This window comes from Rutidosis leptorrhynchoides, unplaced genomic scaffold, assembly GCF_046630445.1.
Source record: "Rutidosis leptorrhynchoides isolate AG116_Rl617_1_P2 unplaced genomic scaffold, CSIRO_AGI_Rlap_v1 contig615, whole genome shotgun sequence".
Lineage (NCBI taxonomy): Eukaryota > Viridiplantae > Streptophyta > Magnoliopsida > Asterales > Asteraceae > Rutidosis > Rutidosis leptorrhynchoides.
In genome coordinates, this window is record NW_027266835.1 from 22475 (window position 1) to 40352 (window position 17878).

The window sequence follows — 17878 nt, forward strand, 5'->3', positions numbered from 1 at the left end:
CCGCTAGGAGACGGTTCGGCCAATAATCAAACGAATACTACAATTAGCCGATATTAACATATATATAGAAGTATATACGTACTCCTAAAATCTTAATACAAAAAAAACAGAAGAAGAAGAAGAAACTAATATCGTTATATAAGTTTATTTATTATCCAAATTGTAATAAATAAATAAATACATCTCAAGTACACATACAAATGCAAAGTTCCTAGTTAGTGGAATTAAGATTTTGGAGATGATGATATATGTAACAAACTTCTCCTTATCATTCATTGTTCTTCTTCTGGCTCTTCCTCCTCCTGAAGAAGATTCTCTCGGTTGTCATGAGCCCAGAAACCACGAACATCAATGAGCATGCTGGCAACCGTCCCGCCCTGTTTACAAGATAACAAATCGGCTAAAGAGATCCTCAAGGGATCGGCTGGCTTCACCATATCCCATATCTCATCCCTTACATCCTCTATGCATAGTTCATAGTTTCCTCCTTCTATCCATTTCTGGTGCACATCTCTGTTTAACAAGTACAACAAATTTGATTAAACAAAATTCAATAAAAGAACTTAACCTCAACATCATTTCAAACTTGGTGGATATCAAAATTCATGTCTCTGAAATTTTGAGACTTGCAGAACATGCTTAAATACAGCAAGCAGGAAATTACAGAGGTTTTTTTCTCTAGGAAGATTGTATCAGGAAACATTTCAGCTTTTAGATGCCCCTCTTCTTCACTTCCACAAATGACTTATGGTTTCCAAGATAAAATAAGACTAGAATAACAAGACTAAGATTCAGTTTGACCAAAGTGTTCACCTGAATAGCATGTGAATATCTGCCGTTGTAAGGTATCCCCGTCCATTAAGATCAAGGCAGCGGAATAAATATGTTAGACCTTCTGGAGTGTCCTTGTTTTCTAGGGCTAGAACAAAATCCAGAAAGCTCTCAAAGTCCATTTCACGAGTGTTTCCTCCACCAGTCCTCCCACGCCGGACATGCTCATCAAAAACTATTGAAGATAAATTACAACAAAGATACCAGTGAGAATAGCAGAAGCTCAAAACAGAAATGCACAATAAAATATGATGAAAACTTCAGCATATTGAGGTTCAATTCATTTGAAACCCCCCAGTCCCCCACAACAATCAGATTGCAGTTTATCATTCCTCACTTTCCAATACCTCTTTCAATGAAAATCTCTGTCAATGTCCCATCTGCATAATCTCGGAGTTCGTGCTTGCCCAAAGATCCATTCATATCTTTATCAAGGGCAAGAAACATGTCTACATAAGAAAGAACAAGAATGAGATACATTTCAACTCACTGTAACTGGTATTTGTTCCAGGGAGGAAAGAGCCAATAGAGGAATATAATGTAACGAGTAGAAATGGCTCTCACCACAAATCCGTTGTGCAGATGTCAAAGAAAACCAATTTTCAGCTTGTTCAGTGTCAGTGACTTCTTCCTCGCTTTCCTATGGATTATCAGTTCAAAAGCAATATCAATGGTTTCTGATGTACTAGGAAAAATAATAAGCAACAGATTAACAAATGAAGCTATGGTAGATTCAAATATAATCTACCTGATGGAGTTCCATCAGCTCTTGGAGACAATTACTAAGAAGCACCTTCTTAATGCAAGCTTTTCCTGCAGATCACGCCACAATCGGTCTTAGTGCAATGATCAAGGGGTCACATAATTGAACGTAAAATTGATCACAAACCTCGTCTGTGAGGATCACAAAAGAAGAAGAATTTGTGTGCAGCTATTCGGCAATACATTTGCATAAATGCTGCTGGCATATCCCGTAATTGCGCCAAGTTAGGTATAAGACCTCGAATATATGCCTCCATTTCCTACAAAAGATAAAGAGATAAGAAATTTGACAGCAGAAAGCAAATAGAAGGGCAAAACCCGGTGCGCTAAGGCTCCCCGCTTTGGGGGTATGGGGGAGGATGTCGTAGTACGCAGTCTTCCCCTTGCATTTGCAAAGAGGCTGTTTCCGTGACTCGAACCCGTGACCTCCAGGCCACAAAGGAGCAACCTTAACCGGTTGCGCCAAGGCTCGCCCTCTGACAGCAGAAAGCAAATGATAATAAAATATAAAGCATTTGTGGATATGCAATGGCCATACATGAGTTTGAAGGAAACCATCGGAATCTTCATCGAGCTCACTCATATCAATTCTGGCCTGCGTCAATGAAACCTGAACACAGCAAGCAAAAACTTAAACGACGTAAAGAAGAAAATAAAAACAAAATGATGATGTATAAACGTTCCTTGGTCACTGACATCCTATGGACAGCGAATACAAAGACGCATATAAGGGCCATTAAAAAGGTAAACTTTGTGTAGAAAATCATCCATCCCCATTTACTAATAATAAAAGAGGTAAACCCTTCAGAAGAAACAATAAGAGAAACTCTAACAAAGCATGGTTTGATTTCAAAGATATAGGTATGGGACATACCGTACGCATCACGTAAAGATAAAAGGGCAGAATAGCAATTCTTCCTTGCTCATCTTTCTCAAACTTCATAAAATTTGAAGGGCTGAAAAACCGTCGACACTTGGGGCCAATTTGCTCTGTACATACAGATGCAATGTGACAGAAATCTTCATAGTTCATCTACAAAATGAAAAAGGGACAAGGATTAGCTTAACTACATGACTAGACAACAGACGAGTCAGAAATGACTAGTTAGAGGTCAAGGTACAAGTATGATAGTTCTGGAATATCCATCAAATGTTCAAAATATATAGCCTTGCCTAGTCATTACATACAAAATTAGAAACGTTAACATGACTGGCTAAGAAAACAATACAGGACATCCAAAGCATGCTATACCTAACTGAAGCCTTTCCAAAGTTAATGGAGGAGAAACAATATACATACCTTCTCTGCACCGGTAGCATCGTCAATGACGCAATTTTCTCTCAAGCAAACCCACATTGCATCCAAATCATCAGCATTGAGCAAGAGATCTGATTGCTTCTGCAAGAATGAACTCAGATGTCACAAACAAATAATGTCTCGAAAGTTCATCATTTGAAAACAAAACAGAAAAATAACTGTGAGAGCAATAAAGGGTGAGGATATGAACCTTTAAAAATCGATACTTAGCCAGTCTTTGGACCCTGTGACTGATTGATCCATCCTCGGGTTTCTGCAAAAGAAGGACAACACGAATTAATTTCTACAAAAAGAGCATCTATGCTACCTTAAATATATATATACATATATATAGCTTAATGAGTATACTTAGCCCCTCCAGCCGAGAGGATGAGAAAATCAACCAGACAGCAAATGTCCAAGAAAACAAAGTAAATAACATGCCTTCTTGTAGAAACTTGGGATAGTTCCAGATTCAGCACTTTTTTGTTGCTTCTCTTTGAAAATATCAAGCAATATTCGTTTTGTTTCAAGCTCTACAATGCACATAAAACCAAAGGTTAACAGCGAATAAATTTTTTCATACGGAAACTAGCATTATTCACTGTCAACAGATAAAATTGTTATGACAAATCAAGTTCTCAGGCATCTAAAAATGTAGAAATAACAATACACCACCAGCAACATAGCACATTTCCAAAGCATGGAGACATCTTCAATTCATTAACTAACCATTTTTATATTATAATTAAACACCTCAAATTTGCCTAATTCACGATTAAGCCTAACATTTTACCGCAATCATCATACGTATAAATACAGCAATACAATAAGTTCAATGTCAGAGCATACCCATTAGAGCTTCGGATCCGAGACCAGCACCGGATCCTATGAACCGTCGAAGGTTTCGGACCCACAACATGGAGGAAGCGGGAGGGATCTTCCTCTGCGTCGCGGCTGCAGAGACGGCCTCGTGGCTCTCACCATAGCTCGAACCGCTGTACATTTACCTGTAGTTCCTCGCTTTTGGCTAAAAATGTGAAATTTTTTTAGGTCGATTACGATTTCAGCTGAACAAATTTTACAATTTGAAATGTACAAATTGCAATCGAACTGAGTCAATTTAAAATTGTAAATAACTCAAAAACCCTAAAAAGAACGAGTTACTCTGATCAATGAAAATTGAAATGCACCATGGCAGCAAGTTGGCAACTAGAAGAAGGGAAAGTGAAAAGGAGCTCGAGAAATACAAACGAGAGCCTTTTCTAAAATGTCAAAACTATACATTAGTCCCTCATGTTTACACATCTAGACTCGATAACCCCTCAATATTTGCTTTCATCATTGAAGCCGTTGTTATTAAATCCATGAGCACCAAATCATAACTGATTATCTATTTTTGATATTAATGTCTATTGTATTAATCTCAAATCGATGATGAACTGATTATTGATATGAAGTAGTAATTTCCTTACATTGGAAAGAATAGAGAGAGCTCTGTTAACTTGAAAGAATTCTCATTGTTACGCGGCATATATAATAGGAAAAAACCTTCATTGGTATAAATTATCAAGAAATATTATGATTTAGAGACTCCATAGTGTTATTTTACCTTCTTCTTTCAATGGGATAGACATTCTCTATCCAACCCGCAAATATATTTCTAAGAATTACGGCTATTAATCAGTGGGCCCGTCAGTTTGACGGAAAATTCGTATCTTTAAAAATTAATAATTTAAATATATCATATGAAGAATTATATAATAATTGTTTTTATTAAAAATTATTAAACATATGTCAAATATTATATTAAAAAACGAATTATTTAACTTTATATCAATTGTAACTATTTTGATTTTATTTCAATAAAATTTACGATTGAATTTACAATTGGAACAAATTGAAAAAGTCTCTCTATTGTCTATATATCAATTATAATTATTTTGATTTTATTTCAAAATCTATAATCTTATTAAAATTAAAAATTTATTTTGTTTGAGAAATAAGATATGTTCATTTTAATTAAAAATAAAAAAATAATATAGAGGATTTTTATTAGGAATAATAGTTTAATAAAAAAATTAAAAAAAATAATATATATTTTAATTTGATTAGGAATAATTTTTTTAACAATATGCCCGTTTGAATAGGAAAAAAAGAAGAAGATGTGCCCGTTTTAATTAGGAATAGAAAAAAAGAATATAATGAATTTTAATTAGGAAAATTTGTTAAATAAGAAAATTAGAAAAAATATAGTGTATTATATTTTATTAAGAATATTTTTTTTATTGTGTTTTGATTTTCTATTAGAATAGAAAAAAAATACCATTAACTTAAAATTATAACTTGAAACCTAATTAAACTCAAAGTTTTAAATTAGGAATATAATTTAATAAAAAAATTAGAAAAAAATAATATATATTATTATTTGATTATGAATAATTTTTTTTAACGATATGCCCGTTTGAATAGGAAAAAAAAAAGATGTGTCCATTTTAATTAGAAATATAAAAAAAATATAATAAATTTTAATTAGAAAAAATTATTTAATAAATAAATTAGAAAAAAATATAGTATATTATGATTTTATTATGATTTTTTAAAAAAATAATAAATAGAAAATTGATTAGGAATAAAATTATTATATTAGGAAAAAGTAATTGGTAGAATTTTATTAGAAATCATTATGTTTTATTGTGTTTTGATTTCCTAATTAGAAAAATAAAAAAAAATAATATCATTGATTTAAAATTGTAACTTGAAACATAATTAAACTCAAAGTTCTTAAATACATGTGTCAAATTACTATTCGTCAATAGAGCGTCATGTGTCCGATGTTGATTTGACAATAAAATTTGCAATTAAATTTGCAATTGGAACAAATTAAAAAAATATCTCTATTGTCTATAAGATACAGTTCGATCCTACGACCTATATGATGAAAGTACATCCGGATAACGATCAATATTTTCAAATGTTTTTATTTTCCTTTTCCATTAATTATTAGCAAGTCCATGTACAGCCATTTTCATAGCTGTCCATTTCTAACATGGTAAAAACAAATTATTCATTTTAAGCATACTTCCTTCCCCATGGCCATTCCTATAGGAAATTCCAAAAAACATGTAGTAGTAAAAGAGAATAAAAAAGAAAAGAAGCCAAAACTTGCTTATTTCCTAACTTGATCCTCCAAATGTATTCATTTAAATGACCAACAAGGCTGTACCAAAATACAATATACAAACATTTTTATATAATTCTTGAGCTATACTGGTATTGAATTCTCGAGTTATTAAGTGTTAATTTGCAGGCTATATAAACTCTATCAATGGATAAACTTGGAGTTGGTATTGCATTAGGGATTACTCTCATCATTATCATTGTATTTATATGTTTCTGCACATTACAGTCGAAGAGTATCAGTAACACCTCCGAGTCAGCTTCTTCAAACTGCACTTCACATGGTAATTACATAATCCGTTTTTTTTTTATGTTTTACATCAGAATTTGTATTGGATAGCATATCAATAATGGTCTTTTTTGGTTTAGACATTTTTCTATTTGGTCCGCCGGGAGAAAGGAACTACACCATGGAAGAGCTAAGGCAAGCTACAAATCAGTTCAATGAGACTAATCTCATTGGACATGGAAGTTTCGGCCTAGTGTACAAAGCGCTGTTATCTGATGCACTCGTCGCTATCAAACTGCGTCCTGGAACTCCTAAACAGGAATTTGCTGAACAGGTGGTTTCTTTGTTCTCCAAATTACAGAATTGCTTGCAAATTTAACATGGAACATATTCTTAGATAATTTAACATATGTACATTTGTCAATTAACAGGTGAGTTATTTGTCTGGAATTCGGCATCGCCATTTAGTTTCACTTCTAGGTTGCTGCCAGGATAATGGATCAGTACTGTTAGTTTTTGAATACCAGCCAAACGGAAGCATTTGCAATCATCTTTACGGTATATATCCCTTTAATCAGCAGAATCATTATTTTAGCATAACTTAATCATCCAGCCATGGATATGTTAACTGCCATTTTGGCATATATACAGGACAAGAAGAGTCATCAACTAAGGTAGACTTCAAGCAGAGATTACTAATAGCTCTCGGGGCAGCTAAAGGTAAAAGAAAACAGAAACACTAGATTAATTGTAGGCCTGGACGTTTTCATGTTAATGGAATTTCCTAGTATTTGTATTCCAGGTTTATGCCATTTACACAGCCTTGACCCTCCAATAGTGCATAAGAACTTCAAAACTGCAAATGTATTGGTAGACCAGGACTTTACTGCTAAAGTTTCAGATGCAGGAGTCTCAATACTACTTGAGAATATACAAGAACAACAACCAGGTCCTCCTCCTTTTCCAATAAATTCACCTTTTCTAATTTTTATTTTGTTTATTTCCTTCCAATATTCAAATCCTAATCAATGCATGCCGATGATTACTGTAGGACAATCAGGAACATTCACTAAGGCCAGTGACGTGTACACTTTCGGGGTCTTTCTTTTGGAGCTTGTAACCGGACAGGAAGCCGTGAATATTGCCGAATTGGGATCTTTTGAAAGCTTAATTCTTTGGGTATGTCAAAAATATTTAAGCTTTATCTTTGCCTTTTCACATATATATGCGTATCTTTTTGCTCAAGTTTCATTGCTTTTGCTACAAGAAAAGTAAAAAGTGAAAAAAAAAAAAATGAATTCCATTTGACAAAAAATTTACCTTAACTTTTGCATACTAAACCTTTGTGTGAAGGTGAGATCACAACTCAATACAAACAAATTAGTGGATAAACGACTAGGCGGACGTTTCACGAGGGATGGAATCATCGGCACCGCTTCATTATCTCTACTCTGTATGAATTGTATAGAAGCGAGAAGACCAAAGATGGAAGAGATCGTTATGAAAATAGAGCAGATTCATGAAAGAGAGATCACGTTAGTTGGTGAAGGTAATACTACATTTACTCTAGGCAGCCATCTTTTTACCCAGTCTTAGGCTAAGGCCTTATGAATACCAAGAATAAGCGACCGGCCAGTTAGGAGCTTTTATGACTAATTGTATTATGAGGTTCCGGAAAAGAGAAATAAAAGGGTTTTACTAGTAAATGCGAGATCATAGATTAAATTATTCATTTTGATTTTGAAATCCCTTTTTACTAACGTCATCGTGGATCACATATGAAATGTTACGGCAAATATCTCAAATTCATTACTTAAAAGAAAGAAAAGAAAAAGGCAACGGTAACCGTTTGGTCCTGTTTTAAACGTTTCTGAACTGTTTCGTTCCTTCAAATATAAAGTTCACCTTTTGGTCTCAATGTTTACATTTTTTTACTCTTTCGTCCCTCGACCCTAACAGACATTAATTTTGGCTGATCTGTCAGTTTTATCCAATCATAATGTGACACGTGTACATGACTTATAAAAAAATTCCACATAAACTTTATTATCCTGAATTAAATTAAACTAGAACAAATATATCCTTATTCGAAAACAAATCTAATCACTTGAGATGAACCAATAAAATTGAATCACAATCAGCTTTCATTCCAATTCACAGATTCATTTCACAATCAGCTAGGCAATTTGTTGTCCATCGATTCAAGTTCCGACTATCTCAAATAGAACCTCATATCCAATCTAAATGCATATAAATTGGTTTACAAAGAGACTCAACATAGGGGTGGATATCGGTTCGGTTCGGTCGGTTTTGACCTTCCACTAAACCGACCGATCGGTAATTTGAAAAAAAAATGGTTATCGATATCGACCGATTTTCTGCAGTTCGGTTCGGTTTTTACCGACCAAAATCGATCGGTTTTCGGTAAAACCGACTACCTAAAATTTTTTTTTTATGCTTTTCTATTGTCGATGAAGATTTTCGATGGGCAAAGATGAAGATTCAAAAGACATGAACAAAAATTTAAATAAATCGACAAAGTTTCATCAAAATTAGAATTACAATGAATCATAATCACTCTGAACTCGCATTTAATAATTCAAAACCTAAAATTAAATCTCAACACACAAATCTGAAGTCACATCTCATAGATTTATCATCTATGTAATCTTTAGTACTGAAAATGATATCAACATTTATTATCAAAAAAAAAATTAATATCAGCATCCTTCAACCGATTGGTGTTGTAAGCTCTCAAGTCTTCTTGTTCTTAAGTGAGGAGATATGTTAACTGTTAAGTACTTATTATTGTACATCTTCTTCTTTTTATAGCCTTAATCTTAATTTTTTATGTCTTCATTTTCTTTGGAATGTTCTCTTCGTCGGATTCGTAGCCGGAGACGTGAGGTCGTGATTGTGGTCGTCGGCTCGTCGCTCGGTTGCTCTATCCGTGTGTGACTGTGTGTGAGTGGCGTAAATAACAAAGGAAAAGGAAATGAAACCCTACCGTGTGGAGATCGATTCAATCACTTAGGAGTGTAATTGGGTTTATCAATTTTGGGTTTGATTCAATTTTATTGGTTCATCTTAAGTGATTGGATTTGTTTTCGAATAAGGATATGTTTGTTCTAGTTTAATTTAATTCAGGATAACAAAGTCTATGTGGAGTTTTTTCACACGTCATGTCCACGTGTCACGCTATGATTGACAAAAAGTGACAGATCGCCCAAAGTTAACGTCTGTTAAGATCGAGGGACAAAAGAGTTCAAAAAAACGTAAACGTTGGGACCAAATAGTGAACTTTATGTTTGAAGGGACGAAACAGTTCAGAATCGTTTCAAATAGAGATCAAACGATTACTTTTGCAAAAAAAACTCAAATATCAAATAATATTCGTCTAGATGATATTTTATCTTTATTCATTTAAAAATAAATGTATCTAGACAATAATAACAGTTAGAGACATCATTTTATACCGAAGGTAAAAAGTTAAAGACGAAACTTATTCCATCAGAGAGAGTATAATAATCTAGTGCAAATTTGCTGACGGCCGAAGGTTTGAAATATCAGGGTCCAGAAAAGCCCAATGCTAGTCAAAAATCAGCACGTTTGATTTGATAGTTTTGGGATACCTGCACACGTGGCTCCAACTAAAATCCAGAAAACAAGTTTTAAACTTAGCGCTCTATCTATCCATTCCCATTCAATTCATCAGGAAGATATGGCTTCCTCCTCGTCTTCCATTGCAGTTACTTGCTTCTCTCTTCAACCTCTAGCTGCTCGAAATCCTAAGCCGATTAAGGTCTCTACTCGAAACCCTAATCCCAACACTAAAAATCAAGCTCAAATCCAAAGCCAAGAAGAAGACCTATACAACTCAGAAGCAACGGCCGCCAAATAATCCCAATGTACCAGACGGCACCGGCGCCACCACTTACACTCGATTACCTCCTAGAGAAGACTTCTCTCTCCCTTCCATTGAAAAGGATTCTCCTTTCCGTGAAATCAGATTGTCGGAATCGAATTTAGGAGCTGTCGATAGTGAAAGTAGCGATGATGAGGTCAGGCTCTTAGAGGAAGAAGAGATTGACGAAGATTTTGATGTTAATTATAAGGTAGTTGAGGTATTTGAAGGTTGTAAAAGTGCAGAATTCCAGATCGACGACGAAGATGAAGATTATTATGACAGTGAAGAAGACGAGGTGGACGAAGATGAAGAAGATAGAATTTTCAAGAGTGGAAAGCAAGTGAATTTCGACGGCACTGATGCCTATTATTACGAAGCGGAAAATGATAATGAATTGGGGAAATTGATAAAGAGGGTGAAACGGAAAATGATATTTTTGACGGAAGTGGAGAATTCGATGCAGGGGAGGTAAAAGAGAAGGGCGTACCTGCCGTTATGCGATGCTTTGACCGTGCCAAAATCTTCGTAAAGGCCGGAGACGGTGGAAATGGTGTGGTGGCGTTTAGGCGGGAGAAATATGTGCCTCTTGGGGGACCGTCCGGTGGAGATGGAGGAAGAGGCGGGCATATATATGTGGAAGTGGACGGATCGATGAATTCGCTCTTGCCATTTCGTAATAGCATTCATTTCCGTGCAGAGAGGGGTTCCCATGGTCAGGGGAAATCGATGCACGGAGCAAAGGGAGAGGACGTGGTCGTTAAAGTGCCACCTGGCACGGTTATAAGAGAGGCTGGTAAAGAGGAGGTGCTTTTGGAGCTGTTGCATCCCGGCCAGAAAGGGATGTTGTTGCCAGGTGGCAGAGGTGGGAGAGGGAATGTTGCGTTTAAGACTCGTGGTAATAACGCTCCCAAGATTGCTGAGAATGGTGAGCAGGGTTCTGAAATGTGAGTTCAATTCTCTTTTGTACTTTATTCAACTCACATTTCATTCACATAGTACTGTAATTTAAAGATATTTCCTTCAGCTGTAGTGGATGATATTGAGGATTTAAGATATTTTCGTGACTGATTGATTGTATAGTACTTCCTGAAAGTGTTAAGGTGTCTCTGTAATTGGTTAAAAGTATGATATTGTTAATATTCACCATGTTGTGCCTGCTTTATTTTTCCAGAGGAAGAGAGGTCAAATAATTTGAGGCTTTATTTATAATAAGCATTTGAGAATAATGGTGTTCTTCATCAGGTGGGTGGAGTTAGAGCTGAAGCTAGTTGCGGATGTTGGAATAGTGGGTGCTCCAAATGCAGGAAAAAGCACACTTTTGAGTGTGATAAGTGCTGCTCAACCAGCAATAGCAAATTACCCCTTTACAACCTTACTCCCTAATTTGGGTGTAGTTTCATTTGATTATGATTCCACCATGGTCGTAGCTGATTTGCCAGGTTTGCTTGAAGGAGCACATCGTGGTTTTGGATTAGGTCACGAGTTTCTGCGCCACACTGAAAGGTGTTCTGCCCTGGTAGGGCCATAAATCATAAACTCTATTTAATTAGTTGCCAATAAAAGAGAAACCATCAACCTGTTTGCATTTCTATTTCTTTCAAAGTAAAAAAGCTCTGCTCTTGAATTTCTTGCTCTTTTACTTTCTCCACTGATGTTGGCTAACCAAAGATATATTATAATGGAGTTTTAGGTACATATTGTTGATGGCTCAAGTCTGCAACCAGAATTTGAATTTGATGCTGGTTCGTCTTGAGCTAGAATTGTTCAACCCTGAAATTGCTGAAAAGCCTTATATAGTTGCCTTTAACAAGATGGATCTTCCGGAGGCAAATGAGAAATGGCCATCATTTAAGGAAAGCCTACAAGCTCGTGGGATTGAACCTTTTTGCATGAGTGCAGTGACTCAAGAAGGTACTCGTGAAGTTATCTATGCGGCTTATGAGCTTCTTAAAAAGAACAAAAGAGAAAGTAAAGAAAATAAAGGTCAGATGTTTTCTTTTTGTTTTGGATAAATATAGTTTTATGACATTCCATCTTCACTGGTCCTCGTCATGGTCGATCCATTTTGTTTACACGTTCCTTCTCATTTAGGTTGGGAAGCTCCAGAGAACTTGAACCATGTTGCTGAAACTGTAAAAAAGAAGCGAGATGCTCCCATAGATGACTTTGAGATCACTCGTGACAGTGATTCCAATACTTGGCATGTCGATGGACCTGGGTTACAACGATTTATTCAGATGACTAACTGGAGGTACTGTAGCCATTACTCATAAGCTCATTTAGATCAATGTCAATTTCCATCACAACTTTTCTTTATGTAGACATTACATTCGTTCCTTTCCCAGGACCTGAATTTATCACTTGAATCACTTTGGAATTAGGATAATGCAGTACCTAGTCCCCAAATGGATCATTTTCGTATAAACCCCCCGAAATTGGTCTCTATTGTGAATGAAGATCTCCAAGACAGACCAATTTCGAATTTTTGCTAAAACACAGACTTTTTCCTTTGAAATTTCTTCTCCGTGATTTACGCCTAAGCCCTATTATGTATCGGTATAAATGATAAGAAATGTGGAATTATGTATGCTATCAGGTACATAGACTCGGAGAAAAGACTGCAACATGTTCTGGAGGCATGCGGTGTGTACAAGTCTCTCAAGAAACTTGGTGTCAAGGAAGGTGATGCAGTACTCGTCGGAGAGGTGCGTTTACTGCTCCCTATGTTATTTTTGCCAAAACAAATGAACTAGATACCATATTATTCCTTTCTTTATCATTGGGTGATTGTATGATGATGTTTTTATCTTGGCAGATGGAGTTGGTGTGGCATGACTCTTCTGGGAATTCAAGTTCAAATGTGAGGAAAACATCGACAGATTCCATCCGATGGCCTCAGTGGAAATAAACAATCCCTAAAGCGTGAAAAATAATCGCTCAGGTATTGGGAAGCAATTTGTTTGTGGATGTACAGTTGCTAGCTTGGACGACAAGAAGTACTTCCTACTGGACCAAAATATGGAGAAAATAAGGTCACAGCTTTCCTTCCCCTTGGGATTGTGTGTATTCTAAGGAATGAAGGTCCCCAATAACTTGGATGATACGTAATGTGCGCTCGGCTCATGTTTGTAATGTCTATTTTTGTTAATTTATATTATTCTAATTCTGTTGGTTGTAGCTTAAGCAAATAATATAACCTTTGGTAAAAGTCAAAATGAGTTGTTCAAAAATGCAACATTGAATTGGTTCAAGTGAGGTTTTGTTGGCAAGTGTCAACAACAGCATTGACCATGGCTTAGATTTAGCCGAAGAAGGAGCACTCTTTTAAGTCGATTTGCATTCAAAGCTTTCCGGCAGAAAGATAAACTCATATAGCGAGCATTCACCAACACAAGTTATGTTTGATTAAAATAGAACCAACAAAGACAGACAAGATATGGTGATTAGAATTTTAACCCACTAGGAAGTATGGAGAGCACGTCTTTCTCTAAGCTATAAGCCCAGACGACGAGCTTGTCTTGTCCTTGTTGGACCGGCAGAGGATGATCCCAATCAAGAAAATAGATTACCCCTCTCTGGATATCAGGACATTGTTGGACAGAAACACCAAAGCTACGATCGTCACACAAAACAAAAGCTTCGTCTCCCAAGTTGAAGATTTGCACCCATAGTTGTTTCTCCACATCCAACTTGAATACTTCGATATAACTTTTGACGATAGTATAATCTTTTTTGTTATTTCTTCTCTAATCTGCATATCGAGATGCTTGAGACTTGAGTCTGAGAACTAAAAAGAGATGACCCCAGAAAGTCAACAAACAATGTGTGAACCTTGGAGTGCAATCCTTAGCAAAGTATCTGTGTTTTGTGTCGGGGGAAGAATAGATGTGTTCCATAATGTCAAATCCTGGGACAGGGATCCTCCCTCTCGAGGCGAGCGAGTAGTCGAACACCTCAACAAAACCATCTATCAGTTTAAAATCGTATAGTTTCCCTTTATATTCCACAACATCCTTTTCACCAAAGTTTGATAGCCTGCTGCCATTGTTTATCAAACATCTCCTTAACCATGCAAAATCATTGTCTCCTATCTTCAAGCAATTAAATGCCAGAATAATAGCAGGTGCTGATGGTAATTCTGATATCGAATCTAACGTACTACCCGGAAAACTACGAATCCCTACTCTCCGTTTTACAAAAATCGGATCAGTACTGGTGTCATGAAGATGATATATCTTAGTTATTTCTGACAGTCGAAAATTTTAACAGATCGATTACCTGAAAATCAAATCCCTCCAGTGGTCTTCGAAAAGGGTCCGTCATCTCAACTTTACCATCTTCCTCTGTTTCTCTCACTCGAACCAGCCACTGTTTTCCGGTACTCGATTCTTCCAGACAGTAAACGGTGCTCTCCACCAGTTTAAGATCGAAACGGCGGCTCACGAACTCGGACCCAGTAACTTACGATTGGAGGAGAAGGTAGCGGCACACTGCCTGGAGCCTCTTCACATCCACGCGACTGTCCAACCGTTCCGAAATTGAAAGGGTAAATTGCACCACGACCCCATGAGATCGGAGTTTTTTTTTTTTAATAAAATGTCAAAGCACAGATTGATTGGGCCCAGAACAATCCAGTAGATTGGTTGGGCCTAGGACAATCCAGTACCTTATGATTAAATAAAATAAAATCTTGAGATATCTGTGTTGCATAAAACCACATCTATAAGTCATTATATATATCTTATAGAAATGTATTTTTTTGTTAAATCGAAATCTCACACATGACATATATATATTCCTTCCATTCGCAAATACATATTTTTTTAGCTTTTCTTCATAAATTCAAAATGATATGTATTTAGTCAAATATTAATGAATATGTACGTCCTTTTTGAATGTATTTAGAAAAAGCTAAAAGACATGTATTAACGGACGGATGTAGTATATCTTATGGACTAGATTTTTTCCCCTATTTTTTAATTAAAAAATATTTATAATCAAATTATAATACACAATATATTGTTCACGAAGAATAGAGGACATTCTACACATTCTAGACACTCTAAGAAAACATTCTCGACGAGAGAAAAATAACCCCAATATTTAATAGCTACACATTCTTGACTTTAGTCTTACGGTGAGCCTTGTACGTCGTTCTCAGATTATTGACGCATAAACATAACTATACCCCTATTTTACTTATTTATTTTGCAGGTTCCGATCATGCCGTTCTTTTTATGTGACCCTTACGTCACCATGATTTTTTTTCACAACACTATGCAAAACTCAACTTTTTATAATTTTCCAAATTATGTAACTACATTATTCTAAAAAGTAATTACAAATATGCCATATAATCAAATTTACTTCCATATTTATCATAGCTTCATAGCAATTTTAGTTAATTTCGAAAAAAAAAAAAAACTATTCTAGTTACAAGTAATTAATATTTCTAACTACCGCTCAATCTCTTCATTCTTTTAGAATTCTTATACATCGCTAAAATTTGAATTAATTTTCCCACCACAATAAGCCTAATGCATGGATTTGTTGACGATACTCACTTCGTATACCGTTTAATCGAGTTTTGTGAAAATAAATCACCACACGTCTCCATGTTTTTATGAAAAAATTTCAGGGTCAATTGAGTCATCTCTATGTTATAATACTGGTAACTCGTCCGTCAAAATTTAATGGAAAATGAACGGATATACTTTCAAACCTAATATTTGACGACCGAATCTTGCTATTGGATCCCTTGTCATCTTCATGTTCTTCTAATGTTGAAGGCTCAAAAGACATTGAAGAGGTTAGATGAGGAAGGGAATGGAGTTCCTTGGAGAACTACTTTAATGACAAAATGATACACGCGACCACTCTGAAATCTATGGATCATTGTTCTTTGAAGCAAGGCTTATGGAATATCATTGTGCTATGTGTGTTTTGGAAAGAATCGATAAGGGTCCAGAGCTTCATGCTGATTTGATTTCATCGGTCGTATGCCATCATTCCATTGGTGAAGATTTTTTAAAGAAGGTGAGTTTTTTCCTCCTGGAGATGGCGGTCAAACATTTCTTCAATGCTAAAAGGTTGATTGTGCGGGTGAGGTCTGAGGTTCTTAAAATTATCAAAGAGGCTTATGGCGCACTTTAGAGAGTATCTATTACGGATCTCACATCCCTCAATATTCTAAACCTCCAAAAACTTTATGAGCTTGAATATTCGAGAGATTCAAAATGTGGCACCATTTTTGTTTGATCAAGTTATCTTCAACTCTAAAGCAAAGAACCAAGGACGTCCACAAATAGAAACAAAAGAAATAAAATCTAACACCAAGTTTGGTGATGCTCAATGGTCTATTGTTTGTAGAGGATATTTTTGGAGTTTTTTAGCCCGGTTTGAAGACAATTTCTGTGGTTGAAGAATCTGGCATATTGTGTTGTTTTGATGAGGATTTTAAGTTACTAGCCGAGTTTTTCCAACCTTGAGGAATATTGAAGGCACATCACACTCTCTTCCCTTGCTTGTTTGCTATAGTGATCAGGGCGGAACACGAAATTTTTTTCTACATAGGCCGAAAAAAATTCTCTGTGTTCAAGGGGATTCAAACCCAAGACCAATAGATTTCAAGCAAAACACTTAACCAATAATGTTATATTAGGCCAATTGTTCATACATTGAGTCATTTATATATATATATATTCACTACTGATATATTTAATATACATACATATTTAAATTTTTTTCCGAAACGAGCATAGACCGTGGCCCATCCTGGCCCATAGAGTGCAGTGGCGGAGCCAAGACCCGTGAGTAGTGGGTTCAATAATATAAAATTAGATTGCATCATTAAAAGTTGAACAAATTTAAGTCGCACCGTGAAGTGTTTAGGAAAAAATCAAAATTAATTCTATTGAAATTCAATTTAACAAATCATTTTATAAAAATGGCAAGTCATTATCTAATAACGTCTAATGATACATGAACGTACGCAAAATAATTTTTTACAAGACTAGAGACTTGAGATTTAAGAAGTTAAATGTAAAGTAGTAAATGAGTTGATATGAAGATCGTAATTCTTATTGATGAGATACCTCATGATGTACATGTAGTATTTATACAGGAAACTAATAACAAAATGTCCTAGTTTTAAACATACAAGGGTAAAGTATATCAACTAAACTAGTGGAGTAATGGAGTCGTGTAGCAGTAGGACTCATGTGTTTAATTTGAATGTTAACGTCCAAATAAGTATCATGTATTACCCCCGCAAGATGGATGTTGGAAACATTCAGCTTGGATAACAAGGTAGAAAATGACGATTGAGCCCAATGGCTTGGTGAACAAGTCAGCCAATTGAGATGTGGAGGAAATGTGAGAAAGTGAAATTAACCCAGACTGAATCTTCTCCCTTGTGAAATGGCAATCGATGTCCACATGCTTAGTCCGTTCGTGATACATTGGATTTTGAGCAAGAGCAATAGCATATTGATTGTCACGGTGTAAAGGAATAGGAAGAGAATGTGGTAAACGGAATTCACTAAGAAGATTAACAAGCCACATTATTTCACAAGTAGTTATCGCTAAGGCTCGATATTCCGCCTCCGTTGAAGAACGACTCACAACGGTTTGCTTTTTAGCACGCCAACTAATCAAACTACCACCGAGAAGC

At 35.7% G+C, this 17878-nt stretch overlaps 3 protein-coding genes and 1 non-coding gene across 4 annotated transcripts; 2 read left to right on the forward strand and 2 right to left on the reverse strand.

Annotated features, from left to right (window-relative positions):
* Positions 1–272: 272 nt before the first annotated feature.
* Positions 273–3896, reverse strand: LOC139884870 (probable serine/threonine-protein phosphatase 2A regulatory subunit B'' subunit TON2). Its single transcript, XM_071868841.1, has 12 exons — positions 3743–3896; positions 3335–3426; positions 3102–3164; positions 2894–2992; positions 2468–2626; positions 2132–2203; positions 1721–1853; positions 1580–1644; positions 1396–1471; positions 1179–1280; positions 814–1006; positions 273–513 (listed from the first exon to the last, which is right to left on the reverse strand). The coding sequence occupies exons 1-12, from the start codon at positions 3894–3896 to the stop codon at positions 273–275; spliced, it is 1449 nt and encodes a 482-aa protein (XP_071724942.1).
* Positions 604–724, reverse strand: LOC139884871 (small nucleolar RNA snoR104). The gene has a single exon (XR_011771949.1). It is a non-coding gene; the product is annotated as a small nucleolar RNA snoR104 (small nucleolar RNA).
* Positions 3897–6218: 2322 nt separating the features above from the next.
* LOC139884865 (probable serine/threonine-protein kinase PBL2) lies at positions 6219–7895 on the forward strand. The gene is made up of 6 exons (XM_071868836.1): positions 6219–6354; positions 6440–6633; positions 6731–6857; positions 6957–7019; positions 7102–7478; positions 7653–7895. Exons 1-6 carry the CDS (start codon positions 6219–6221, stop codon positions 7893–7895), a joined length of 1140 nt encoding a protein of 379 aa, XP_071724937.1.
* Positions 7896–8652: 757 nt separating this feature from the next.
* LOC139884867 (GTP-binding protein OBGC, chloroplastic-like) lies at positions 8653–13114 on the forward strand. The gene is given in 9 exon segments (XM_071868837.1): positions 8653–8682; positions 10076–10576; positions 10651–11150; positions 11449–11722; positions 11897–11947; positions 11949–12189; positions 12298–12457; positions 12803–12911; positions 13022–13114. Coding segments are annotated over 9 exon segments (1959 nt in total).
* The last annotated feature ends 4764 nt before the right edge of the window (positions 13115–17878 follow it).

Coding starts and splice junctions, on each gene's coding strand:
- LOC139884865 (XM_071868836.1), top strand. CDS start 6,219: ATGGATAAACTTGGAGTTGGTATTGCATTAGGGATTACTCTCATCATT. Junction 6,858..6,956: donor CATTTGCAATCATCTTTACG/GTATATATCCCT, acceptor ATACAGGACAAG/AAGAGTCATCAACTAAGGTA. Junction 7,479..7,652: donor TTGAAAGCTTAATTCTTTGG/GTATGTCAAAAA, acceptor CTTTGTGTGAAG/GTGAGATCACAACTCAATAC.
- LOC139884870 (XM_071868841.1), bottom strand. CDS start 3,896: ATGTACAGCGGTTCGAGCTATGGTGAGAGCCACGAGGCCGTCTCTGCA. Junction 1,645..1,720: donor TTGTGATCCTCACAGACGAG/GTTTGTGATCAA, acceptor CGTGATCTGCAG/GAAAAGCTTGCATTAAGAAG. Junction 1,472..1,579: donor AGCTGATGGAACTCCATCAG/GTAGATTATATT, acceptor GATAATCCATAG/GAAAGCGAGGAAGAAGTCAC.